This window comes from Anolis carolinensis, chromosome 5 (genome assembly GCF_035594765.1).
Source record: "Anolis carolinensis isolate JA03-04 chromosome 5, rAnoCar3.1.pri, whole genome shotgun sequence".
NCBI lineage: Eukaryota > Metazoa > Chordata > Lepidosauria > Squamata > Dactyloidae > Anolis > Anolis carolinensis.
The window spans coordinates 18,391,470-18,419,432 of NC_085845.1; the positions used below are offsets into that span (position 1 = coordinate 18,391,470).

Consider the following 27,963-nt stretch of genomic DNA (forward strand, 5'->3'; position numbering starts at 1 on the left):
CCCAGCATGGCGGGCGGGCTGGAGCAGCTGGAGCTGGGGCAGCTCCGCGAGTCTCCCTCCTCGCCCTCGTCCTCGCCGCTCTCCTCCTGCTCGAGGCAGGCCTGGAGCCGCGACAACCCGGGCTTCGAGGCCGAGGCGGAGGAGGACGGGGCCAAGGCGGCGGGCAAAGGGCCCGTGCTGCAAATGGAGCCCTCGCAGCTCCCTCAGGAAAGCGGGGAGGCCGCAGAGAGCCCCCTTCCTTCTCCTCCGCCTCCGCCTTCTCCTCCTCCGCGCCGCCTGGCCTGGGCCAAGGGATGGGCCAGGCGCCTCAGGGGTGAGTATTGCCCCGTTTGCCTCTTTCTTCCTCCTTCGCTTGCGCTCTCTGAGGCCTTTGGACTTCATTTCCCAGAATTCCTCGCCCTTAGGCAACCAAGGTGGGGCTTCTGGGAATTGGAGGCCGAACGCATCTAGTGTTGGGTTACTTTGAGTTTTCCGGGCTGTAGGGCCATGTTCCAGAAGCATTCTCTCCTGACGTTTCGCCCATATCTATGGCAGGCATCCTCAGAGGTTGTGAGGTCTGTTGGAAACTAGGCAAGTGGGGTTTATAAGTAAAGGTAAAGGTTTCCCCTGACGTTAAGTCCAGTCATGTCTGACTCTGGGAGTTGGTGCTCATCTCCATGTCTAAGCCGAAGAGCCAGCGTTGTCCGTAGACACCTCCAAGGTCATGTGGCCGGCATGACTGCATGGGGCGCCGTTACCTTCCCGCCGGAGCGGTACCTATTGATCTACTCACATTGGCATGTTTTATTTCTATCATTTATTTATTTCTATCATTTCTACCCCGCCCTTCTCACCCGCAGGGACTCAGGGCGGCTTACAGACTGGCAATTTATGCCAATACACCATAGTACAATAAAATAAACATTAAAACAGTTAAAACAATTATAATATACAATATACAAAATTGAAAATAGTGCAAAGTGTTTTCGAACTGCTAGGTTGGCAGGAGCTGGAGCTAACAGCGGGCGCTCACTCCGCTCCCGGGATTTGAACCTGCGACCTTTCGGTCTGCAAATTCAGCAGCTCAGTGCCTTAACACACTTCACCATCGGGGTTTATATATCTGTGGAAAGTCCAGGGTGGGAGAAATAACACTTGTCTGCTTGAGGCAAGTGTGAATGTTGTCATTGGCCAGCTTGATTAGCACTGAATGGCCTTGCAGCTTCAAAGCCTGGCTTCTTCCTGCCTGGGGGAATCCTTTGTTGGGAGGTGTTAGCTGGCCCTGATTGTTTCGTGCCTGGAATTCCTCTGTTTTCTGAGTAGTGTTCTTTATGTACTGTCCTGATTCCAGAGTTTTAAAATACCTTTTGACAGTGTCAACAGAAAGGAGGAAACCATGAAAATGAACAAAATCTAGAACTTCTAGAACATGGCCATACAGCCCGGAAAACATACAACAACCCTGGCTAGCATTATTTTAAAAAATCAGGACAATAAATAAATAACAGCACTCACAAAACGGGAATTCCAGGCATGAAACAATCAGGGCTAGTTAACACCTCTGAACAAAGGATTCCCCCAGACAGGAAGAAGCCAGACCTTGAAGCTGCAAGGCCATTCAATGCTATTCAAGCTAGCCAGTTGCACCATTCACACTTGCCTCAAGCAGACAAAAGTTCTTTCTCCCATCCTGGACATTATTCCACAGATATATAAACCCCACTTGCATAGTTTTCCAACAGAGCTCGCAACCTCTGAGGATGCCAGCCATAAATGTGGGTGAAATGTCAGAAGAGAATGCTTTTGGAACATGGCCATACAGCCCGGAAAAATCACAGCAACTCTAGTGTTTTGTTGAACTTCAGTTCCCAAAATTCCCAGCTATTGGCCAAGATGATAAGGAATTCTGGGAACTGTAGTGCAAAATGCTTTAGAAGGCCAATATTAGTCCAGAGAGGGTGCATGTCTCACAAACTCTCACCTTCCAGAGTGTTTTGGAGTACATTTCCCAGAATCCCTGCACATTGGCCAAGTCTGTGAGATGATGTCCAAAACACCTAGAGATCTAGAGTTAGGGACCTGGGCTGGGCAAACTTCAGCCCTCCAGGTGTTTTGGACTTCATTTCTCAGAATCCCTGCTCATTGGTCAAGGCAGCTAAGACTTCTGGGAGATGAAGTCCAAATCACCTAGAGGCCTAGAGTTTGGGAAATGCAACTTAACTGGGAGGGTTCAATGAGTCTAAAGCAGGCCTGGGCAAACTCCGGCCCTCTGGGTGTTTTGGACTTCAACTCCCGGCTGTTAGGAATTGTGGGAGTTGAAGTCCAAAACACCCAGAGGGCCGAAGTTTGCCCAGGCCTGTCTATTAAGACTGACAAAATCCTGCTGAAAGTATTAGGACTGTGTGTGCTTTGAATGTTCCCTGCCAAGGTTTGCGGATTCCAGCTCACTAAGCGCATTTCAAGCTTCCTGTTGCCTGGCCAACCAGCCTTTGCTCAGTTGTTCCACTCCAGCATAACCATCTATGTACACATTCCAGAGGTGTAGCCATCTTAACCCAGATTGTAATTCAGTGTATTCGATTCTAAGTGCAAGTGTTTGCAAACATTTTATTTCATGTCTCCTTACCCAGTCTTTTTTCACATTCAGTTTATTAATGCATTATTTATTTTAGTGTGTGAAAGATTTTACAGAGCAGGTTTTTTTTCTCAGGTGTTTAAGGGCTAAAATTGTATATGTAGGAAACAACAGGGAAGCAGGGAGGAGTTGAGGCAGAAAACTCATACAGCTGTGTGTTTTCCGGGCTGTATTCATGACGTTTCGCCCACATCTATGGCAGGCATCCTCAAATGTTGTAAGGTATGTTGGAAACTAGGAAAGTGAGGTTTATATATCTGTAGAAAGTCCAGGGTGGGAGAAAGAACTCTTAACTCAGGATAGTAAATAAAGAACAAAACGGGAATTCCAGGCATGGAATAATCAGGGCCAGCTAACACATCCAAACAAAGGATTCCCCCCATGCAGGAAGCAGCCAGGCTTTGAAGCTGTGAGGCTATTCAATGCTAATCAAGGTGGCCAATTGCGACATTCACACTTGCCTCAAGCAAACAAGAGTTCTTTCTCGCACCGTGGACATTATTCCACAGATATATAAACCCCACTTGCCTAGTTTCCAACAGACCTCACAACCTCCAATGAATGCCTGCCATAGCTGTGGGTGAAACATCCAGAGAGAATTCTTCTGGAACATGGCCATAGAGCCTGTAAAATCACAGCAACCCAGATTCACAGTATTGTTAAGAGAAGTGTCCGTTCAAATACTTGACCGGCCATTTGTTTTTTATTTGCCATCTGGTCAGCTTTAACTTATGCCAACACTATGAATAGATGACTTCTGAAAACATAGTTATCTGCTGCCCAGCTCATTTCTTGTTCAGTGTTATGCCTTTCTTGATTGAATTGATCCACCTATAAAGCTGTCTTCCTCTTTCTACCTTATAAAGCATTATTGCCTTTTCCAGTGAGCCATAATTTTCTATGTTGCGTCCAAAGTGGAACAGACTCTGTTAATTCATTTTGGTTTCATGTCTTTAAAATGTATGGAAAAAATCAGTTTGTATATAATGCAGAAGCCTTAACATTTTTCCATTGACAAGGCTTCTGTCCTTTTGGCTAGCAGAACAATATATAGGGAGGGAATGAATGTAACAGGTTATCGATTAAGTCGTAATAATGGCAACAGTTTATTTAGCTTGTATGAGAACAACTCAATATAGTAATATGTTGCTATTTGTTTTCTATACTGCTTTCTATATGCTGCTTTATGAAGGTCTATGGGGTACAAGATTAATGGAAGAAACCACAACCAGAGAAAAATACCTGAAAAGTGTTTTGCGAGAATTAATCACGTATTTGATGTTTCTCCTGGTTCTTTCTATCTGTAAGTATTAATTATGATGTTATTGTAGCCTGAATATTGGTAACTACTGTATCAAGTAATCAGATTTAGTGCGTATGTGTTTTAACAATTTTCCTTTTTCCAGGTTGGTTTTAAGACTGGAGTTGTGATTCATATGTAATAGTTACACAACTTTTCAGACCCATTAGAGCTATGCATTGTTTACAAATCTCACTTTTGCAAATATCCAGATTGTATTTCATTCCTTCTTCTCTGGTGAGAAAATAAACCTTCAATTAATGCATTTTTATTGCCTCACCAGTGGAAATGGACAAAATGAAGCCAGTACTGTTAGACTTCCCTTTTCTTCCGTTTTAGAGCACATCTTGAGTGCTCATGCCATAATATCGCTTCCTAAAAAAGTGTAGGACAGTCTCCTGCAAAGTTTATTGCTGCTAGAGACTATAAACATTAACTACATGGTTAACTGATTAACTGAATTTGAGCTTGTAAGCAGTGCTTCAGTGAAATTTTGTTATATAATTCTAACTTGCTTTCCCAATCACTTAAAAAAAATGAAAACTGTCAGAATGTAAGCACCCTTTTTCAAATTGCTATAACAATTTGTTCTTAAACTTTTGGGTTAGTGAATATAACATCATAATCTTCAACCAGCAAGTTGAAGTCAATTTGGGATAGGTTTACATAAGCAACAGCAGTCCCACTGCTTTCTTAAAGACTGGAGAAAGAGAGAAAAATACTAGAAATAAATATGTTGAGTGTTGAAATGAACGATGGATCTGAAAACGATGATTTAGAGCATGAATATTCTTAAATGTTATAGCAAATAATTGAGATAATAGAATCATTGAGTTGGAAGGTATCCCAGTGAAGGGACTCCGGCTAAAGCATCTTCAGAAGTAGCTGCAATCCTCTTTTTAAAGGCTTTTCGGGAAAGCGATCCAGTCATGTCTTTAGGAAATTTGTTCCATTATCAAACCCCATCTCGAGTTCTTCCTAATTTCAATTGAAATCTACTCTCTTGAAACTTAAAACCATAAGAGAATATACCAGCATCCTCCTCTCTGGGGCAGCCCTTGGTGTGTTTCAGTTGTTTTTGGATTCAACTCCAATAAGCCCCAGATAATATACCAAATTACTAGATAGTTCAGAATCTGGACTCCCTGGCATCTAAAAATTGCCTGCCTTTGCCTTGATGTTGTCATAACCTCTTTGTGATGGTGCAAGTGAGACTGTGATATGTGAAGAAGAGTTTTTAAGCACAGAAAATTTGTGTCACAGCACAAGTAATGGGGCAGGGCCTGAAATTGACGATAACGAATGGCAAAATTTGGGTGGGAGGTCATTCTGTCTGGATCAATTTGGCATCAGGCCCAGTCCCTTCATTAAGTTTAGATCTATCTTGCGTTGTTCCATGAATTTCTGCAATTAGTTATTGGAATGGGTCTTGTATTATTTCATTGACCTTCCAGATAGGCCCTATATCCCAGGATCCGATCCCAGGTTTTCTGCTTTAAACTGGATTATATGAGTCCTCACTGTGAAATAATCTGGAATAAACAAAAAACCTGGAATCCTATCCTGGAATATAGGGCCTGTCTGGAAAGGCCCTCAGACATAAATATATTATTCAATGATTGTTGTATAGAGGCTCTTGGATGTTCAGAACCGTGTTTGAAATGCTGTTTATCTCCACATTTCCAGTGTCTTATGGGATGGTGAGCTCTAATATGTACTACTACACAAAGGCAATGTCACAGCTCTTTCTAGACACACCTATATCAAAAATGGAGAAGATCAACTTCAAAACTTTGTCCACAATGGAAGACTTCTGGAAGGTATAGATTAGAACTTGATCTTTGAGCATTGTTATTTTTAAGTGATATGACATTATGTCAATAATGTACATTATCATTGTCTATCACAGTCTTGAAAAGACTGGTATTGTTTGACAAGGCTTACTGTAAGCTCACATAGAAACCAGAAGTCAGGTACCACAGGGTCACTTGCTTTGAATATTTCCCAATCTGGTATCACATTGATGACAGAGAAAATAATAAATTTTCTTCTTGTCCAATGTACCAGAGCTTCTCTTCAAATGCAGTGCAGTCCAGGACATGTTTAGCTAGGAGTAAGTCCCACTGAATTCATCAGGGCTAACTTCCGAATAGAGACATGTAGGAAGAGCAATTTAATGTAGTGCCAGAAAGGTACATGCAAAGAACCATGTCGTCTCTGTGGGAGCAGCCATTCTTTTGTTCACTCATTCCAACCAATACAAAATCATTCCCTCAGGAAAAAAAGAAACTTTGGGAAGAAAACAGTTGCCATATATGTTTTGTTATTCGGAACTGTTTTAATATTTTTGAGCCTTGATGCATTATGAATAGAAGAAATAAAAATTCTGTATCTAAACACAATAGGCTAAAACTTTAATTAGTTTTACCTGGAGTATACCTTACAGTTAATTAGGCTTATTAATCGCACAAATAAGTTTAGGCCTTAGTTGTGTGATGACTGTTCTGGGTAGAGTTAAATTGAAATTAATCCGTTGTTGAAACAAAAATTTCTGCTTGCTTTCAAAACATGCAGAATTTTAACAATGGCTATCTTTCTGTTTCAGTTCACTGAGGGTCCTTTGCTTGATGGATTGTATTGGGACATGTGGTACAACAATAAAACAGTGACAGAGAATAGAAGTTTCATTTACCACGAGAACCTGCTTTTGGGAATCCCTCGGATGCGGCAGCTGAAAGTGAGAAATGGCTCATGTTTAATACCTGAAGATTTACAGGATGAAATCAAAGACTGTTACAGTGTTTACTCTGTAGGTAATGAGGACACTGCTCCATTTGGGCTCCGCAATGGAACTGCGTATGTATTTTTCCTACATAAATATATACAGAGGCATGTCTTCTTGTTTTGATAAATATTTATTCAGGTTTTGATGCCTAGGAGACTAAATGCTTTCTTATTGTCTTCATTTCATCTGACATCTGTGAACCACTGATTTATTTATACTATCCAAATCATGTTATTGAATAACTCACTTGTCCATATTTGTCTGTACTGTACTGATGAAGAGTATAGGAATTGGAAGAATTTCTTATATTTTCCTAAACTGATGCCATAATTTAGACCAGTTAAACTTTGTTTAGGAAACCAGGGCCATAGCTATAATGGATCTCTTCATGTTGCGTTTCAGTTGGACATACTCCAGTGAAAAAGATCTACATGGGAGCAGCTATTGGGGGCTCATTGCAACGTACAGCGGAGGTGGCTATTACCAGGATCTTTCTAAAAGCAGAGAAAAGACCTCTGACTTGATTGCTGGCCTTAAGAACAACTTGTGGCTTGACAGGGGCACAAGGGCAACATTTATTGATTTTTCTGTATACAATGCCAATATCAATCTCTTCTGTATTGTCAGGTAAGTCTGGATTTTTTTTAAAAAAAAATGACACTGCATTATTTGTCTGCTGTGAAAAAACAAAACATCCATTGATCCCACTAATCACCAGACGATAGGGTTTATCAGGTTAAGAAGTTATATTGTTTTGTGTTTGAACACAAAAAGTGCAGTTTTAAACCCTGGGAAGTTTTTGAGTCATCGTGTTTACATCCCTATAGCTTTTTTATAGGCAGAGACTTACATTTGAATTGTGTGCAAAGGAAGAACCATAGACTTGATTATCACCCCATGTACTTTTCCCTAATCAGAGATACCGCCAGTCCTCATTGTATATTAAATAAAATATACAATGAGGACTGGCGGTATCTCTGATTCGGGTAAAGTATATGGGGTGATAAATTTCTCAGTCTAATTTCTCAGCCTAATTTACAATGTGAGAGGAATGTGTATGTGCTTATATATTGTTGGCATGACTCTAATGCCTACTAGCAAACAGTCTTTCAAGTGAGTTTATAAAATAATTAAGAATTCTGTAGAAGTTCATGTTTAAAACTTTTAAATGCAAGTATATTTTCACAGCATCAAGTTGTAAATGCTGTTAATTTTTCGACATATTAAATTAATACTCTGACAGTTAAAAAGTACTTTCAATGTAAATCCCACTAATAAAAACAAAAACAATGAAATAAGAAGCTTGCGAAATAATAAGAGGAGTTATGTTCATGTATTTTTAAATGCAGGTTATTAGTGGAGTTCCCACCAACAGGAGGCCTCCTTACGTCTTGGCAGTTCCAGCCAGTGAAGTTGATACACTACATCTCTACCTTTGACTTCTTCTTAGCTGCCTGTGAAATAATTTTTTGTCTTTTTATTATTTATTACGTGGTAGAAGAAATCCTAGAAATTCATATTCACAGACTATTCTATTTCAGAAGTCTTTGGAATTGTCTTGACGTTCTCATTATTCTGGTGAGTGAAATAAATAGAAGTATTTAAATATCAGCATTATTGCCTTTTCAAATTCATTAAGGCAGGGTTCTAACTATAGTTCTGGTCCATAGCGAATGTGAATAAGGACTGGTCTTTCAGTACCACCATTGCTGCAACTGCGAGTTATGAGAGCTTTTTGAAGTTATAACGTTTCTGTTTAAGATAATTAGTTGCAGATTACTTAGTTCTTCTAGTTAATGAGGGGAAAGAAGTACTTTTGGCAATAGATCAGCCAGCCATATGTCGGGAGAAGAGTGCTAGGTTCACTGCTGTGTTGTGCTCATCTTAGTATCCCAAATAATCCTTTGATGCACTCATGTGTTGTTTTGGTACCGAGTGAGAAATAAAGTCTAGATAGGCAGATGTAAGCTAACAAAACTGTGCCAAATCCTTATTGAGTAAAGTTGATAAACAGACTTACGTTATTTACATATGTTTTTTCTACATTCAGCTATCAGTCGCAGCTATCGGAATTAATATATATCAAACATCTGCTGTGGATAGGATGCTGAAGGAGCTCCTGGAAAATCAAAATAGCTTCCCAAATTTTGAATCTTTATCATACTGGCAAACACAGTTCAACAGTATTGCAGCCATCACCATGTTTTTTGTCTGGATGAAGGTAATTAAAACTTTTCTTGTGATATTTCAGACAAACAAGGTCTTATTATGGACACATTCTGTTTTAAGTTCTTTTTGACAAGTTGTGTTTGATTTACAAACCATTTATATTGCTGGTATTTGAACTCTGGTCTCTTGAGGCATGATTGATTGCTCAAACCACTGCACCATACTTTGAAGCCACTGTTTAATGCTTCAGCAAACTGGCTTGGATTTAGGTCTGAACGAGCAATCCAAGTTTGTCATAGAACGCAGAAAAAGATTAAAAGCATGTGAACATGAAGGACAACCACGGTTTTAGTTATATGGTTTTAACAGTTTTTAACAGTTCATGTATTCATATGTTTTTTGTTAATGTTTAATGTGTTGTATTTTATATACCTACTTCGTATTGCATTGTAGCACTGAAGTGACCAATCTGTAAGCCGCTCTGAGTCCTCCTCGGGGTGAGAAGAGCGGGTATAAATACAGTATATGAAATAAATAAATAAACAAACCACCTTCATCTTATGAAATGGGGTCAGTCCTTGAAGAGCTTACCATAATAAAAGTCATTAGTTTGTAATGTGTTACAATACTCCTATGTTCATTTTAAATAAATTAGGTTTCTCCTTTATTTCTGGGCTACAAATAATAGTTTGCGCAAACCACAGCCTGCTGTTATGTCTGATTCATTCTGTTGAATTATTCAATCTTCCAGCTCTTTCAAGAGCATATTACAATTCATTGCATTGCTCTGAGGTTTCCGGGCTGTATGGCCAGGTTCCAGAAGCATTATCTCTTGATGTTTTACCCACATCTATGGCAGGCATCCTCAGAGGTTGTGAGGTTCATTGGAAACTAGGCAAGTGGGGTTTATATATATCTGTGGAATGTCCAGGATGGGAGAAATAACTCTTTTCTGTTTGAGACAGGTGTGAATGCTGCAATTGATCATCTTGATTAGCATTGAATAGCCTTGCAGCTTCAAAACTTGGCTGCTTCCTGCCATGGGGAATCCTTTGTTGGGAGGTGTTTAACTGGCCCTGATTATTTCTTGTCTGGAATTTGTCAACACAATTCATTGTAGTTAGCAACTTAATTCTGTTTGAGCTATTGATATCATCTCTTGCTAAATTATCTGCTTATTTAAATATATTTATTTTCAGCTTTTTAAATTCATCAACTTCAACCGGACAATGAGCCAGTTATCTTCCACAATGTCACGATGTGCCAAAGATGTCCTTGGTTTTGCTATTATGTTTTTCATCATTTTTTTAGCCTATGCACAGCTAGCCTACCTAGTATTTGGCACACAAGTTGATGACTTCAGTACCTTCCCGGATAGTATGTAAGTAAAATCAAATGTCTTTGAAGCTCCGTCGTATTGCTCTGCCTCTTTTTCAGATATAGAAATTTGCATCCGACTTCAATTTCTATCAATTTTAATGAAGTTCTTCTTGTCATGTTCCATAATTCTAGCTTTAAATAAATTCCTCTAGGGAAACTTGGTCCTCCAGAATCAACTGTGTGTTATGTTGTGAAGTAATATATCTAATCTATTTGAAGGATTGCTAAAATCTATTTGAAAAGGCAGAGTTGCCTTCAACAGAATTGACATTGTTGTGACAACAGTTGGACAGTTCCTAGTTCAGGGGCTATTGATAACTTTCTCCCCTTTTTTAAGACCGACCACTCACCATACTTGAATGTTTCTCCGTATTCATTTTGAACCTCTATGGACGAGTCACCTGCTTTTTATCATGGGCTGCAAGCCCTTAGGTCTTGTCTATCTTGGGTCATTAGCTAATGTTTGCCACTGCATTCTTTTTGGAGACCTTCCTTTAGCCCAAAATCTACAATCAGAAGTAATTTTTGGTTGTGATTTGCAGGTTGGGAAGATTGAATGGATTAAAGGTCACCACACTTGTGACAGTTGACCTTTTCGGGGAAATACTAGCCTAAAATCTTGCAGGTGGGGAGAGGCTTAGGAGAAGAGAGTGCAAAAAGTGATTGAGGCTGTTTTTCTACTCTTGCCTTAGGAGTATTTGCTAGGAACTGCATGCTAACACTTAATCTAAAGATTAACACTTCACTGCCTCTTCTCTTCAGAATCTACATTTTGACTTGATTGGTGCAAATATTAGGACCAATGACTTTGCACTGATAAAATATAATGAAAGATTAAATATCATTGTTAGAATCTAAACAATGTTAATTTTTTGACACTGATTAATGTATTGGCTAAAATTATGTTGTCTTCTTTAAAGCTTTACACAGTTCCGCATCCTGTTGGGAGATTTTGACTTTACAGAGGTTGAAGAGACCAACAGAATTTTGGGACCAGTTTATTTCACTACATTTGTATTCTTTATGTTCTTCATTCTTTTGGTATGTAAATATTTTATCTCTAGAAATATTCTATGTCACTATCCGTTCAAACAGAATTGCATTTTCATTTTTATTTATTGTCTTCTATGTGTAGGGCCTAAAAACAGATTTGTTTTATGTATTTGCATATTCAAAGGGTCAATCTAAAGATGTCTGTCTTCTCAGCGCTGTAGGAAATTGAGTGTTATTACATGTTTGCTATTTCCAAAGGCAGCTGGCTAATAGGAATCAAAGTAAACTGATTAATGCTTTTGATATATGTTGAAAAGGGGACCAGAGTCATAAACAGGATGATCCTCAAGCTGCCTTTTAAATTTCCCTCTGTGTTAAACATATGTATTACTCTGAAGTTGCTTACTAGTATTAACATGCTTTTTATTTAAGGCATGTGAAATATCTTTTGATAGAACCAAGGAAAGTTATCTTGGATCCAGAGTTCAAATTATTCTTTCCGTATTATGATCTTCTGCCTTTGATTTGGGCAAACCTTGGCCTAAATGCTATTATTATTTTAGTTACAACAGACCTGTTTAATCATTGGATTGAGCTACATCCCCATTAACCATAAGACACTTAATTCAATGGGTCTGCTGTAGTGGGAACTAACCAATAAGATTTTAGCCCTTGGGTTTGGTGATGATGATGCTGTTTCCTTCAGAAACTACAAGAAAGTTGAAATTTAACATACAATAGATATTACAATTAATGAAGTAAAATATATTGGTGTCATAAAACTTCTTTTTAAAATGTTTGTTTTAAACAGAACATGTTTTTGGCTATTATCAATGATACATACTCAGAGGTCAAGTCGGATATGGCACAACAGAAGTCTGAAATGGAATTGTCAGATCTTATTAAAAAGGTAAGACTATATCAGTTATACATATTGTCTCATCATACCCACAGTTATGCATTCTGTCGTTCTCTTAAGTTATTAGTGTGAAGTGTAGCCCTCGGTGGTACAGTGGGTTAAACCATTGACATGAAAAAAGTGTGACGTTACCACAATTTATTTACTCACTTTCTATGGGGCATCCACAATTTTTTATGGAAGAAAATTACTCCCATTTTCTCTTGTTTTATTTTTTCAACCGACTTAATGGGAAGCTATTTGTGAGTGGATGCTTTCATCAGTGGCAACCTTTTTAGCACAAACCAGAAATCTCGTTTACTTCTCTTTAATGGTGAAGAGCTATGATTGCTGTATATTAAAATTCTTCAAAAAAGCACAGTCATAGCACATTTAACAACCTGTGCCGTGGGAGATAGAACTATGTAGTATTTGAAATCAGGTCTGAAGAAGTGCCATTGCATATTATTGACAGATAGATGAAGAACAGCTTATTTTCCTTAACCAAACGTAAAGAATAAATTCAGTTACAATTCTTAATCACCAAATATCCCACGCTTATATGATCTTGAACTTGATGACCAAACACACATGGCCAAATAACACTGACATTAATAACTTTGACTGGATATAGAACTTCCTGTTTTTTGTGTTTCAGGAATACACTAAAGCCATGGTGAAATTAAAATTGAAGAAAACACCAGTTGATGACATTTCAGAGAGTTTACGGCAAAGTGGAGGCAAATTAAACTTTGATGAACTACGGCAGAACCTTAAGGGGTAAGTCTGAACAAAATCCTTTTTATTTCAACTCGCTTCAAATGTTATTCTAGGCAGAATATCTTAGTGATTGACAATAAAAACAGTAAAATTAGGATATTTGGGAATATAGCAGATGGAGGTGTTGTTTGTCATATAGACTGACATTTCAGTTGGCACATCCTAACCTTTTTCTTAAAGATAGTTTTTAAAAATATATATTTTTCAGTCACTATTTTTGTTTAATCTTATTACTGTAGTAAATTCCATCACAGATTCATGGAGCTGAAGTGTATCTGATTTTATTTTCTAAATAATATAATATTTTACTACAAATCGTAAGGAAAAATTAATAGTTTATTCATCCAACTCTGTATCTTATGGTAAGCTTTTGTTGAAACTTTTAACGTAATTAGGTGAGAAACTAGAGAGCTGTGCTATCTTTTCTTTGTAGAAAAGGACATACTGATGCTGAGATTGAAGCTATCTTTACAAAGTATGATCAAGATGGTGATCAGGAATTGACTGAGCTGGAGCATCAACAGATGAGAGATGATTTGGAGAAAGAGCGAGTGAGTTAATAGACTTTCTTGAAAGTCTAATTTTTCTTACTGTCTTCTCTTATCAGTGAGACATTTTAACAGCTATAGGATCTCTAAAGTTTATTAGATCCAGAAGCATAATTGTTGCTTTGTTTAAAAAAAAGTGGCACTGCCTGAATTTTGTTAGGTTTGGGCTGAAAGACAGGGCAGATGTGGCATGTTTTGGGTGTAATGTCAGTGTTAAATAGCGTTGGATGTTTTCACCAAGGAGGACTTGGATCTAGACAGAAGCTCTCTGAACCGTCCACTGAGTGGCCGTAGTTTTCCACGAAGCCTTGATGATTCTGAAGAGGATGATGACGATGACAGCGGGCACAGCTCTAGGAGGAGAGGCAGCAGCTCAAGTGGAGTATCATATGAAGAGTTTCAAGTGTAAGTGAGGCTTTAAGTGTTGTGTTACTGATTTTTGAAAATATTTCAGAAAACATCTTTGAATACCAGTCTGACCAGCCCAATGCAATAGGATCTCCATATCCAGATACCTGAAAAAAAGGACATTTTCTCGAAAATAAGCCTTACCTCCAAAATAAACCTCAGTTAAGATTGTCAGCCACAGGTGCATTTAGTACATCTGTTCCAACACACAACGGATGTATTGAATTTTAAAATAATAAAATTAATATATAATTAAATATAGATAAATAATATTAAAATAAATGATAATATAAATTATAATTATGTATTTGTAACTAGTAAGTGGGCACCTTTGGACAAGAGGTAAATTTCTATGTAAACAAATGAATTCAAGACTTATTGCCAAAAAATGATTGCTGCTAGTGGCCTCTCCCAGCACACAAACAGCCTCTGGCCTCAGTCATTCACAAGATGATGATCCCCACAACATAAGGGGCAATTTGCCAAGACTAAATTCATAATTGCATTTTGAGAGGGTTGTCTACTGGTAATTGTTTGAAACTCTATGCCCAACTCTTTCAGTTGGTAAGAAATTCATTCATGGGCAACTTCTGGTTGCAGAGATATCGTGATTTCAATTTGGGCCCATCTTTTTGAAGCACACTGTATTTTGACTCTGCTAGGGCTGGAAATATGCCATTAAGCCGCACTGGAGGACATAGAAAGAGCCACAGATACTTCTGATAAGTGGAAAAAATAAGCCACTAACAATAATGCACATTAACAAGTGATTGGTTTCTAGATTGGTTCGTCGTGTGGATCGCATGGAACATTCCATAGGCAGCATTGTTTCAAAGGTCGATGCTGTCATTATGAAGCTGGAAATTATGGAGAAAGCAAAACTCAAGAGGAAGGAGGTCTTGGGAAGGCTGCTGGATGGGGTCACAGAGGTAAATCTACTTCTAGAAAAATATGAATTGATCTGTGCAGTGATACTTTTTATTCTCTTTTCTAAAGCTGAAAAAGTAGCAGGTTCCACTTTACTCTGCTACCATAGAGTTTTTTAAACAAGGTTCTGGCAATTTCTTCATGATCTGTTGTGGTATTTTCTACTTAGGATGAAAGATTGGGCCGTGAAAATGAGATGCACAGAGATCAGATGGAGAGACTTGTGCGAGAAGAACTGGAGCGCTGGGAATCGGACGATGCCGCTTCTCAAGTGAGCCACCGCTTGGGGACCCCAATGGGGCTCAATGGCCAAAGCCGGGCAAGGAGCTCCCGCCCTTCTTCCTCCCAGTCCACAGAAGGCGCTGAGGGCGGGGGGGCCGGGAATGGCGGGAGCAACGTAAATGTCTAGGGGCATTTTTTGCGCTTTCAAAAACTTCCACATTTAGTGATCTACATAAATGACAGGGTGCTGTATCTTACCTGCACAGGTGAGTTGTTTCAATAAGCAGAGAAGCAGCTTGGTTGCTTTGGTTTAATAGAACAAGACACTTCCATAAAATATTCCTATCTGTCATTTGAGGACCCAGGTATTTAAAATTTAACAGCTAACCTCCATTCCAGCCATTTACACTGAAATGGCATACATTTTTCAAGTTAGCAGGAAATAAAAGGCCAAACCAGGGAGATTAATTATGAAGTTTTACTCTATAATCACTTACTTAGACCTACCTGAGAATGAGCTCCATGGAATATAGTGGGACTTACCTTTCATTAAACATGCAGAGGATTGTTCTTTTGATATGATAAAATACAAATTAATTGCAAATTGTGTATGCCTTATCTGAAAAATTTAAGACTTGAACTGCTTTGTATTCTTCCCCCCCCCCAAAGTTTAATAATTATATGTATATGTATACATTATGTGATATTATGGAGATAGGACCAAGTCTCAATATGAAATTCATGTTTCATGTACACCTTATGAGCAATCACTTGTGGCCAAGTATGATTGCCTTCCAGAGGCAAAGTCTAGGCGGTGGGTCCATAAGTGACTGTAGAGACCTATTTTGGATCCGTGTGGCCTTTTACAATGAGAACATAGATTTCCAAATAGAAGGGGGTCATAACAAGGGTTTGTTTGATGTGCTTTCTTCCTCTTCGCACATTTCTCCCTTTCACCTTCTATTTGCACCTCTTCAGAATCCACAGCACTTTTGGTCGCAGCTGAAGTAATAACTATGATTACTTTTCTGTTATAGAACGTCATCCTATTTGTTTATTCAAAAGTGAGATACCTCTGATAGCAGTGGAGCTTAATTTAAAAGAAGTCCCAACTATTATGGATAAAGAATCTTTGATCTTTTCCACTTAGGGGGCCAACAATTTGATACCTTGTATTTATATTAAGAATTTATATTAAGATATTGAGATATTTTGTCCATGTGATGGAAAGTGTTCCAGTGTTAAGGAATGATTAATACTAGACGTTTTAGAAATGGAGATCAGAGATAGAAAGACTGTTCAATGTAGAACCCAGAGTCACTTTAGACCAGTCGCCCACATCCAGGCTACCTCAGGATATCTATGGATTCTTGAGTTTCCTAGAGAAAATGTAGAACACCTATTCAGTATTTTAACTCATTTCTCTGGGAGTAACAGTTGTACTGTTATACTTTTCATGAGGATCTCAACTCGCCATGAATTATTATCCCATCGGAGAAAGATTCTGTAAAAAGTCACCTATAGTATATTTTATGAAATCAAGAAGAGCCATGTCTTCCTTTGGTGAGAGTTGTTTCAGTTCAAGGAGAAAACAATTAAACATAGAGAATTAAAAATTCCTGCTTCACCAGAGAATGACAAATTCTCAGAAAAGAGAATGTTGACTTTCCTGAGTGGTTAAATTGCAATTACCAACAATATATGGTCAGTATTACATATAAAGCAACAATCAAAAGTTGGGTTGACCATGGATAATAATAATAATAATAATAATAATAATAATAATAATAATAATAATAATAATAATAATAATAATAATTTTATTTTTGTGCCCCGCCCCATCTCCCTGAAGGGACTCAGGGCTGCCCGCATGGGGCCAAGCTCAGTCAACACAATAAAATAACACCATAAAACAGATTAAAAACAATAAAAACAAGTCATAAAAAATCACATATAAGAACAAAAGATAAATCTTAGATAAAATCAGGAGAAACCTGGGCCAAAGTGCTAGTTATGGAGATGTAGGTTTGATAATAAATAAAAGGGTGCTTCTATTAAAAAATATGAAAGTAAATGTGACTTTTGTGGGCATGTTTCATTGCTCACATTCTGGGAGCTAAACCTGTTGTGTTGTCCACTTTGGCTCTCATGGCAAAGGAAAACCATCACATTGGTTTTATGCAGCAGTGCCAAAGGTATTTCAGGGGAAAGTTTTGTGCCTTTTCTCAGTGCCATTTCCTGAACTTAATATCAGTGCCAAGCAGTAGAGCACAGCTTGAAATATGCATTTTAAAATGCATTTTGGACTTATTAGCAGTCATCAGAATGGCTTTTGCAGTCTGTTATATGAAAACCAAATTGTTTGCTTTCATATATCGTATTCGTTTATATATCTGTAACATGTTGTTACGTAATAACAAACTTCATTTTGAAGTGCAGTAAGATTTCATGGTTGTCCATGTGTGCTGACAATGTACATACGATTAACGTATGGCGGCAAAGGCTCCTTGTTTTGTACCTTTTTATTTCCCCATATGTAAGGATAGTAAATCCTTGCCTCCTTGTTTGTAGAATAATTGTTTTTATACCAAAAATATGAATATTCTTGCTTTCAGAAGTCATTATACATAGCATTTATATTGGGAAAAATGTATTGGACTAGTAGCAGTTGACTTCTCATCTAATAAAGACATTATATGATTTACCCAAGTTTGTGTATATAGAAATTTGTCTGGAGAAGGTGGGTCATTTTTGTATTTGGTGCTCTTAAACAAAAGCGAAAGGCTGCATATAAAGTTGCAGCTCAGGAAATGTGTTGTCTGTTGGGTGGAGTTTACAGCATTTCTTTGTCCTTTACCATTTCTTTGTCCTCAACCATAGCCAAATTTACACCCTTACAAGGGAATACTAATGTTATGGGTAAAATGGTCATTAACCCGTTTTTGAAGTTAAGTGGGAAATATTTAATAGACATCAAATGTTTCCGTTCATCCTACACAATCACGGGTGCCTGTTTACTATTCAGTAAATTTGGATGACTATGCAGCTGGACCTTAAGCTCGGCATTGTTTGGTGTCACTGAGTCACAGTAGTTTTGCTTTATTGTATTATTATGGGGGTAGAGTTCTAATTTTTGCTTTTAATATTTAATCTGTCTTTATCATTATGTTTGGCTGCTTCTCAGTGCAGACAAATAAATTCCTGCACACAGGGAACAAATACGTCAACGATGAAGTCTCAGGTTTTCCACCTGCTCTGTTGTGTGAAAACTAGGCCCTACCAAGTCCAGGAACATCAGTTAGGTCAAAACATGGCAGCCAGATTGGTTACCTAGGAATGTCTATATTATGCCAATATTAACATCACTCTGTTGGCTGCCAAAGTGTTGGTTATTATTTTTAAAATCCTACATGGTTTAGGTAAAGGTTTCCCCTTGACAAGTCAAGTCAAGTCCGACTCTGGGTGGTGGTGTTCATCTCCATTTCTAAGCCAAATAGCCAGCGTTGTCTGTAGACGCCTCCTAGGTCGTGTGGCTAGCATGACAGCGTAGAGCACTGTTATCTTTCCACTGAAGCCATTCCTGTTAATCTCTTCACCTTTGCATGTTTTCAGACTACTAGGTTAGCAAAAGTTGGAGCTAACAACAGGAGCTCACCTTGTTCTGCAGATTCAAATCACCAACCTTCCGGTCAGCAAGTTTAACCTGCTGCAGTTTAACCCGCTGCACCACCGCCACCCTACATGGTTTAGGTCCTCGTTATTTGTAGATTGCCTCCTCCTCTAAAATCCACCACATACACTCAGGTTCTCTGGGAGACATCTACTTTCAAACGAGTCTGACTTACACAGAGGATTATTTTTTTTTGCCATCCCCAAATTGTTAATGACTTCCCGGGAAAGATTGATTGGATTGAGATGCTGTCTGAATGCAAATCAGCAGTGAAGACCATCCTCTTTCGGCAGACCTATCAAAATCAGTTTTTAATTGTGACTTCTAAAATAGCTATTGATAGATATTAATGTGGTTTTATTTGCTATTTTAACTGCTGTATGTTCTCTTTCTATATATATCTCTATCTACCTATCATCTATATTTTCACACACACATATTGTGTTGAGGGGGGGGGGGGGGAGAGCTTTTTTGCACTTCAATCTCCCAATTCTGCCATTTGTAGTTGGAGGAAATCATTGTCATAGCTGGAATCTTTCCGCCCGCAGCAAATAAGAGTTCCGTAGGAAACTCTCTGATTAGGACCATGATGGGGCAAAGAATTCTTCTAATCAGCTTGTTCTCCCCCCCCCACACACACACACACATACATTTACACAAACACACAGAGACTATTTCCCTTACCTCAGTTAACAATGTGTTGGCAGTAAACTATAAAGCTTGAGCTAAGAAAGAATGGGATTCATAAGACACACAAGTCTCCATAATCTCTTACGTATGTAAATAAAACACAACAAAAAAATGAGTGCAGGTAAGCTTACTTCACCAGCTACCTGCAGCATGTTAAAATAAAATGCTAGATGACTGCCAAAATGGAATTTGTAGGTAAAGTGGGGGGTGGTGGAAGAAAGAAACACTCTTCTTTTTCATACTGTAGAAATCTATTTTTTCCCTGCAAAGTCTGTCTCTGGTAGCACATTTTCTATTGAATAAGTCATGCCCAGGAACATATCTGCTTAACAGATTCATAATTATCATTACAAATTCAATAAAATTCACTACACTTGGACACGATTCAATCAGAAAAAAACAATTTAATGAGTTATTTTATTTTATAAATATTATACGTTTACTATAACAGTACATTGCCGTCCTGAGGAGGAAAATGCACCCTACTTGTTTAAGTGTACTTCTTTAGAAACCTCAGTTTCAGGTATGCCACTGTCAGGAAGATGACTGTCATGATTGCAAGTGCAACGAAATTCTGCAGCATTCCCCAGCTACTGGCATCAATGCCTTGACTCGCCAGGTATTGTTCTCCAGTGCACCTAAGGAATAAAAACCAACAGGAAATCCCTAGTGTAATTCACAAAGGAATAATTAAGAGATAGAAGGCATGGGAGGTTAAAAGGCAAACAGTATAAAAGAATATCTGCCTTTAAATCTTTGGAGAAAAGATGGTAAGATCCAATGAAGGTTTTATCAGCCCATTCCATCCCATGATCACTCAGGATCTCTCATGGATAATGTAATGAACATTACACTTTTAGAACATAAGTTACTGCATTTTCAAACCACTGTCAAAGTTATTTTAATCTAATAATAACATGGGATTTTTTAAAAGCATAGGACAATTTTTTTTGACCAGGGGCCACTCTCCAGCATTAGTACCAAAAGGGCTTCAAATCAGTTTTGGTCAACTTTAGATTTGGTTTGGTTATTTGGGTCACTGATTCAGAAAATTGCATTGGATAAACCACATCAGCTCTAGTTTCTGATACAGAACATGTGCCATCCAGTAGTCACCATCTGCTCACCCACAGAAAACCATATTTAATAATCTAGAGCTGATGTGGTCTATCCAATGCAATTTTCTGAATCAGCACCCCAAATAACCCCAGGAACAGGCCTAAAAAGGAAGACTCCCACTTCCAGGTGCCACATGGAATGTCTCCACTCAGGGGGAGGGAGGAGGAGGAGAGAGCAGTCAGGAGGCTTGTTGTTGCTCCTTTCATGGGGAGGCAGCCTCTCCCCTCCCAACATCCCTGTTGCCTTGGCACTATAAGAGGGTTTCGTGAGACCAGTTACTCTCTTTGCAATGGTGTAGTAACAGTGAGGCCGCGGACCATATTTTAGTTCTTGGGGACCACTGGTGGTCTACGAACTACAGGTTGGGAACCAGTGGTATAAGAGATCAAGTGGATTGAATCTACTTTTTACATTTCTGTATTTGTTACAGTCTTGAACTCTAAGAAACATCTGAATTATAAGGCACCTTCTTGCTTCTGCCAGTTTCTTAGAAGAAGAAGAAAATGTCAAGGCACCGATTTGTCTCCCCTAGTTGCCCATAGTGTCAAGAAGACATATTAAGTATTCATTCACATTTACAGAAATAAAAAGGAAGTCAAAACCTGGAATTGCTATGTACCTCTTGTTCTAAACATTGTATACATAATTCTAGAAGAAACTATCCCATAGTACATTTTTAAGCAACAGCAGCAAAAAGAGACCTTGGAAAAAACAGAATGAAAATGTCCCTGTCCCAATCCCCTCCCAATTTTTTTATAGGCTTTGACATCTCTAACTTGGAGAACCTTTGTCTTGTTGCTGTTTGTCCTTTTTTAAATAACTCAACCTATATATTCAAGTGGGTACATCTACAATGTACACTACAATTCCCACAATCCCACTGCATTGAGCCATGCCAATAAGGCGGTGTCAAGCTGAGATGCACCCAGTGTCATAAAGAACAAGTAGAAAATGCTCAGCTACTGTTTTTTAAAAGGACAAAGTCAAATACTGGAGATAATTTCATCCTGTTAATTATGATCATTGCAGATTACTGTATTTTCAACATTAAGAAATGAAGGGAAAATGTTGTTGATCAAGGGACAAAATTCAGTACTAAAAGCTATATAGATGTAGACCCAGTTCTTAGCTTAAGGGAGTGTGACAGTTTGTAATGTGATAAAAAAAAAATACTTACAGATCATGCGAGATGATTGACTCATTGGCTCCTGGCGGGAGATCCCTACAAAACTTGAGCCCAATAAATTCATTGACTTGCAGAGCCTTTGAAGACAAATAACTGAATTACTTTGTTATATTATCTGAGAGTACTTCTCCCTATCTTTCTTTCTTTCTTTCTTTCTTTCTTTCTTTCTTTCTTTCTTTCTTTCTTTCTTTCTTTCTTCCTTTCTTCCTCCCTCCCTCCCTCCCTCCCTCCCTCCCTCCCTTTTCTGGTGCACCGTTCCTGGAGGCACTACAATACTAGGTCGATGCTTGGAATGGATGAAACAAGCCCCTATTCCATCCCAGGCCCCAAAATCCATTTAATATTTAGTCCTTAAATAGAGGGCGTATCAGATATAACACTGATAATAGCAGATACTACACTTGATCTTACCCAAAAGTCCAAGAAGAGGATTTTCATTTGATGATATATGAATGAGCAAAATTATAGCTGCAGTCCAATTATATTAAATCACAAACTACAAATTCTGCTTCTCAGATAATTACACTTAGAGGAGACACCCCTAGTCCAAAAAACTGGAACCACTAAGACTCATTCACCTCTGTGCCAGAGAAATGCAATGTGCAACAGTAAAGTGGTTGTTTTTATTGTGTGCCACCAAGACATTTTCAGCTTACTATGATCCCAAGTCAAAACTAACCTGGGATTTTCTTGGCTAGGTTTATTCAGAGGTTTGCCACTGCATTCCTCTGAGACAGAAAGAACGTGACTTGCTCAAGATTTTTTTTTTTCATGTCAGGAGTGATTTGAGAACCTGCAAGTAGCTTCTGGTGTGAGCGAATTGGCCATCTGCAAGGATATTGCCCAGGGGACACCCAGATGTTTAATGTTTTACCATCCTGTGGGAGGCTTCCCTCATGTCCCGCAAGGGAAACTGGAGCTGACAAGAGGGAGCTCACCTCACTCCCCAGATTTGAACCGCTGACCTTTCAGTCAGCAGTCCTGCCGGCACACGGGTTTAAAAGTACCCCTGGTCTCCTAGAATCCTAGTGTAACTCTCAAACCACTATACTATGCTGCTCTCAGCTGTAGAAGCTGTGCCTTATTTTCCAGTTGGCTAACACCAATATCGCCATTTAGTTGGAGGCAATCAGGAGAAAAGAGATTTTTAGAACACACAAACTCATAATGCATGCTTTTATTCTCTATTTGACATGTAGGAAGCCAATGCATTGCTTACCCTAAAGGTTTTATTTATTTACTAGCTGTGCCCTGCCACGCGTTGCTGTGGCCAATTGGAATTGCAGTGAATAGCCTCGCTGCTTCAAAGCCTGGCCGTTTTCTACATAGGGTATCCTTGCTAGGCCAGGCTGAATGAGATGGAGTAGCCTTGTGGTTTCCAAAGTCTGGCTTTGAAGCTGCAAGGCTGTTTAGTGTTAATCAAGGTGGGCCACAAAGGGGTTGATATATGTGTGGAATAACGTGCAGTGTGGTAGAAAGAACTGTTGTCTGGTTGAGGCAGGTGTTGCCATGGATCTCCTTGATTAGCATTGAATAGGCCTGCAGCTTCAAGGTCTGCCTGGTTAGTACTTGGAAGAATCCTTTACTGGGACGTGTTAGCTGGGTGTGATTATTTAAGTTGTTTAGCAGCTTCCAAGCCTGGCTGCTTCCTGCGTGAGGGAATCCTTTGTTGGGAGGTGTTAGCTGGGCCTGGTTGTTTCCTGTGTGGAATTCCCCTGTGTTCTGAGTGTTGTTGTTTATTTAGTGTCCTGATTTTAGAGATTATATTGTTGTGTATTGTTATTAGAGCACAGTAATTATTATACATTATATTGATAATGTTATACGATTTGCCTGGAACAGGATTATATGAGGACCCTTCTACACAATGGTTTAAAATTCACACTGAAGTGGGGGGGTTTTTTTGGTTTTTTTGTTTTTTGCTGTGGCCTAGGAGGCAGCCTGGCTTTGAAGCTGCAAGGCTGTTTAGTGTCAATCAAGGTGAGTCACAAAGGGGTGCATTCCGATTTTTGGAGTTTTTTTGGCCCCATGGAGGTTAGGGATGTGTAGTTTGTTTGTAAGAACGTAGAGACTTAGATGAGGGGTTGTGTTGTCAATTTTCTAGGTTGGGGGGCCTTTTGTTGTTTTGCCCGGTGGAGCAATGCCATTCTCCTTTTATATATATAGATAAACATAAATATATGACAAGGAAAGCTGTTCCACGAATGATAACTGGGGGAAAGTTGTGTAAAACAGAACCATCCAACTCAATGAAACCGTATCTCCTTTGTAAGAAAACATCTGGTTCAAATTCCTTTCAGCAGGCAGCTGTTCTTTCATCCAACTTTGGCACCCATTTGTTTCATTATACACTTCTAACACACATATCACTGGTACATTTTGGAAGTTTTGATAACTTTGATGCTCTTCATACTGTAGAGAAGTGACCACTGGTGTGCCACAGGGTCTAGTGCTATTCAAAAGCTTGGACTTGCATGGCGGAATAGAAGGCACGCTTATTGAATTTCAAGGTGACACCTAATTGGGAGGGATAGCTGATACTCCAGATTAAGACAGTATCAGAATCCAAAATGGCCATAATCTGTTGATTAGAGAGTTGGACCCAAACTAACAAGATGGATTTCAACAAGGAAAAATATACAGTACGACACTTCAGCAAGAAAAATGAAATGCTGAGATATAGGTTGGGGGACACTGACTTGAATACAATACATCTGAAATTAATCTAAGAGCCTTAGAAGACCATAGCAGGTCATGAGTCAAGAGTGTGACATGGCAGCTAAAAAAACCAATGCAATTCTATGCTGCATCTCTAGGAGGATAGAGTTGAGATCGAGGGACGTTAAGTCCCACTCTATTCCACTTTGGTCAAACCTCACCTAGAATAACCCTTTGTCCAGTTCTGGGTAAAGCAATTCAAAAAAAGATATTGACAAGCTGGACAGTGTCCAGAGAAGGGCAACCAAAAGGATCAAAGTTATGGAAGCCAAGTCCTATGAGGAAATGGCTGAAGGAGCTGAGTATCTTTAGCTTGGAGAAAAGAAGACTGAGAGGGGACATGCCATGTTTAAATATCTGAAAGAATGCCACATTGAGGTTGGAGAAAGCTTGTTTACTGCTGCTCTGGAGACTAGGACACAGAGCAATGGATTCAAATTGTGGGAAAGGAGAATCCACCTAAACATTAGGAAAAACTTCCTGACAGTAAGAGCTGTTTGGCAATGGAATATTATGCCTTGGGAGTGTGGTGGAATTTCCTCCTCTGGGGGTTTTTAAGCAGTGGCAGGATGGCCATCTGTCGGGGATGCTTTGATTGTGGTTTTCCTGCATGGCAGGGTGTTGGACTGGATGATCCTTATGGTCTCTTCCAACACTATTATTCTATGATATCCAGAGGTTTTGGAGGACTATTTGGTTTTCATAGTGTACAAACACGCTGTGTAAAACATGCTAATTTCTAACCACTAGATGTCAGTGTTAGATATTGAGGAAGACTTTTCTTACGAAACTAGGAAACCCTCTGCTTTTTGGAAATCCTTCCATGGGAAAACAAACTACAGATCAGTTTAATACTGTGTGCTTCTTCTGAAATAAAATATTCACTATCACTACCTGCATTTAGAAGAGTTGGCAGAGAAGATATTTCTAGATATGTACAGATGTCTACGTATCTATGAAAAGTCAAGTGGTGTAATATAGAAACAAAGGTTTTTAAGAAAATAATTTACATATAAGTATTCACACTACCTTATACCTTATATGTATTTTATGATTCTATTAATGAGAAAAGATACCACCGTTATTACCCTTGTTGAACTCTTGAATACCAGCTGTATCAGTACAGTGAATATACATGGACTTTAAATCATGTATTATTGACAGAAAAAGGGGTTTATTTATGTTCTTGTGTGACTTATACCAGTGTGTATTTGCTATAGTTGATATCATTATAAAAGTGAGTACCCTGTCAGGACTTTGTACAAACAGGATACCTATGTTTTCTTTTCCCATTAATAGAATCATAAAATACATATAAGGTATAAGGTAGTGTGAATACTTATATGTAAATTATTTTCTTAAAAACCTTTGTTTCTGTATTACACTACTTGACTTTTCAGAGAAGACATTTCGACATTTCTGCCAAGGGTTGTTGGTGCCTCGCCAAACTACAGATCCCATGATTCCACAGCCTTGAGCCATGACAGTTAAAATAGTGTCAAACTGCATTAACACTACAATGTAGATACACCCCAATTTTATAATCCTGTAACATAAAAGGCCCTAAATAATAATTCCTATGAAAGTAGACATCCTATTTGCGTCATCAATAATTAGTATGGAACCCTTGGTTTTGCATAACATTATGCAAAACATATAACATATCCTAAGGATTATGAGTTCTTGTTTTTTTCTTTGTTCCATCAGTTTTTATAGCTTAAAAGAGAGAATTACACTATAAAGATAAAAGTTTTCCCCTGACATTAAGTCTAATCGTGTCCGACTCTGGAGGTTGATGCTCATCTCCATATCTAAGCCAAAGAGCCAGCATTGTCCGTAGACACCCCCAAGGTCATGTGGTCGGCATGACTGCATGGAGCGCCATTATCTTCCCGTCGGAGCGATACCTATTGATCTACTCACATTTGCATGTTTTCGAACTGCTAGGCTGGCAGGAGCTGGGGCTAACAGCGGGCGCTCATTCCGCTCCCGGGATTTGAACCTGGGACCGTTACCATCCCGCCAGAGCAGTACCTATTGATCTACTCACATTTGCATGTTTTTGAACTGCTAGGTTGGCAGAAGCCGGGGCTAAAAGCAGGAGCTCACTCTGCTCCCCGGATTCAAACTGTTGACCTTTCGGTCAGCAAATTCAGCAGCTGAACACTTTAACCCACTGCACCACCGGGGGCTCCATTACAATTTACTTAAATCAATAGCAGGACAGAGCTGTCTGAAAGTGGAATGTGCTGCTTCGGAGAGTAGGGAGATCTCCTTCTTTTGAGTTTTTTAAACAAAGGCTGGATGGCCATCTGTCAAGAGTGCTTTGATTGTGTGTTCCTGCATGCCAGAAGCTAGTTGGGGTCCTTGGGGTCTCTTCCAACTCTATGATTGTAAGATTCAATCAAGGGAGCCACAGCCCCAAGTTTGCAAAATCTCAGAAAAGTGCTAAGCAAGGTGTCTTAGAGGTCTCTCATTCATAGGACCACCATAAATAGAAACTAACTTGACAGTCCTTCATAACAACTTGGACTTGGAGGACATCATTTGATGTCATGTTTAGAAATACAGTAGTTTCTTTGCACAGCAACTCACTATTTTAAAGAAAGAAAAAATACAGAGTGTTGCTTACATTGTAGCCATAGCGAGGGATGCTGAGATACTGCAGCCACATCAACCAAGGGGAAATGGTTAGGAGATTGACCAGCAAGCCAGAGAAAACCTGCAAACAAAAAAAGGTCCAGAATGATACAGAATAAAAATTTGTTCTATTTTGAATATCTTCTCATCACCCCATCGCTATTAAATACCGGCATGTGCGTCACTGGATTTGTGGTTCTCATTAATTTTATATCTAATTGGATTTAGGAAAGAATTTACTTTATTTATTTTCCTTCCTCTGGAGAAGCATTCTTGGGCTGCAAAGTATTTTGGAGTGCCTTATATCTGAACGTGCAATTAAGATCCAATAGCTTTACAAAAGACCCACTTCTGACAGTAATAAAAGCTATAATTCTAAGTAAAGATGCATCTACACTGCCAAATTAATGCAGTTTGTAAAACTACAAGTCCCAGCTTTCCATAGCATTGAGCCATGGTAGTTAAAGTGGTGTGAAACTGCATTAATTCTATAGTGTAGATGCACCCTTAGCTTACACTAAGAGAAGGTGGATGAACTGTCTCTTTATCCATTATTATTTTAATTCATATACAACCCTTGGGAAAAGTGCAAAAGGGCCCACAACTAGCACACAAAACAAATTACAACCCACACAGATGCCTAAGAAATTATAATTAAAATTGCAGCAGCAGTTTCTTCCTTTAAAAAAAAAGATGAAGTTCAAAATACTCAAATAAAGTAATCATAACTCACAATCATAAACATGAAGCAAATGTTTATGAGGAGATTTGCAACCGATGTAACGCTTTGTCCTGTTGCGACTGCGAGGGCCAGAGAACTGGCTGCATAGGCTACTAATATAAGTGTGGCCATCATGATGAAGAAGGACTCTACCTTTGGCTTGAAACCTAAAAAAAAACATTAAAATTAAATGCA

General features: G+C 38.8%; 2 protein-coding genes and 1 non-coding gene across 5 annotated transcripts in view; 1 reads left to right on the plus strand and 2 right to left on the minus strand.

The window, feature by feature from the left end:
• Nucleotides 1–6: 6 nt before the first annotated feature.
• Nucleotides 7–17,728, plus strand: pkd2 (polycystin 2, transient receptor potential cation channel). Of its 2 annotated transcripts, none has more exons than XM_062981884.1 (15): nucleotides 7–313; nucleotides 3,807–3,917; nucleotides 5,601–5,734; nucleotides 6,520–6,770; nucleotides 7,102–7,326; nucleotides 8,049–8,277; nucleotides 8,750–8,920; nucleotides 10,068–10,249; nucleotides 11,169–11,289; nucleotides 12,053–12,151; nucleotides 12,798–12,919; nucleotides 13,353–13,470; nucleotides 13,709–13,872; nucleotides 14,657–14,804; nucleotides 14,972–17,728. In XM_062981884.1, the coding sequence occupies exons 1-15, from the start codon at nucleotides 7–9 to the stop codon at nucleotides 15,209–15,211; spliced, it is 2,622 nt and encodes an 873-aa protein (XP_062837954.1). In that variant the 3' UTR covers nucleotides 15,212–17,728. The 2 variants fall into 2 exon arrangements, with proteins under 2 accessions (XP_062837954.1, XP_016849278.2); XM_016993789.2 differs by having other exon boundaries at nucleotides 13,712–13,872.
• Nucleotides 17,729–19,768: 2,040 nt separating this feature from the next.
• The window catches only part of LOC100567722 (broad substrate specificity ATP-binding cassette transporter ABCG2), a 42,397-nt gene continuing 34,202 nt past the window's right edge, over nucleotides 19,769–27,963 (minus strand). For both annotated transcript variants that reach the window (XM_062981888.1, XM_062981889.1), the window contains 4 exons: nucleotides 27,781–27,935; nucleotides 27,040–27,129; nucleotides 21,681–21,766; nucleotides 19,769–20,022 (listed from right to left, as the gene is read on the minus strand). In XM_062981888.1, coding sequence (XP_062837958.1) covers nucleotides 19,875–20,022; nucleotides 21,681–21,766; nucleotides 27,040–27,129; nucleotides 27,781–27,935 — 479 coding nt within the window. In that variant the 3' untranslated portion in view covers nucleotides 19,769–19,874. The remainder of the gene's footprint in view (nucleotides 20,023–21,680; nucleotides 21,767–27,039; nucleotides 27,130–27,780; nucleotides 27,936–27,963) is intronic.
• LOC134299792 (U2 spliceosomal RNA) lies at nucleotides 21,932–22,120 on the minus strand. Its single transcript, XR_010007048.1, has one exon. It is a non-coding gene; the product is annotated as a U2 spliceosomal RNA (small nuclear RNA).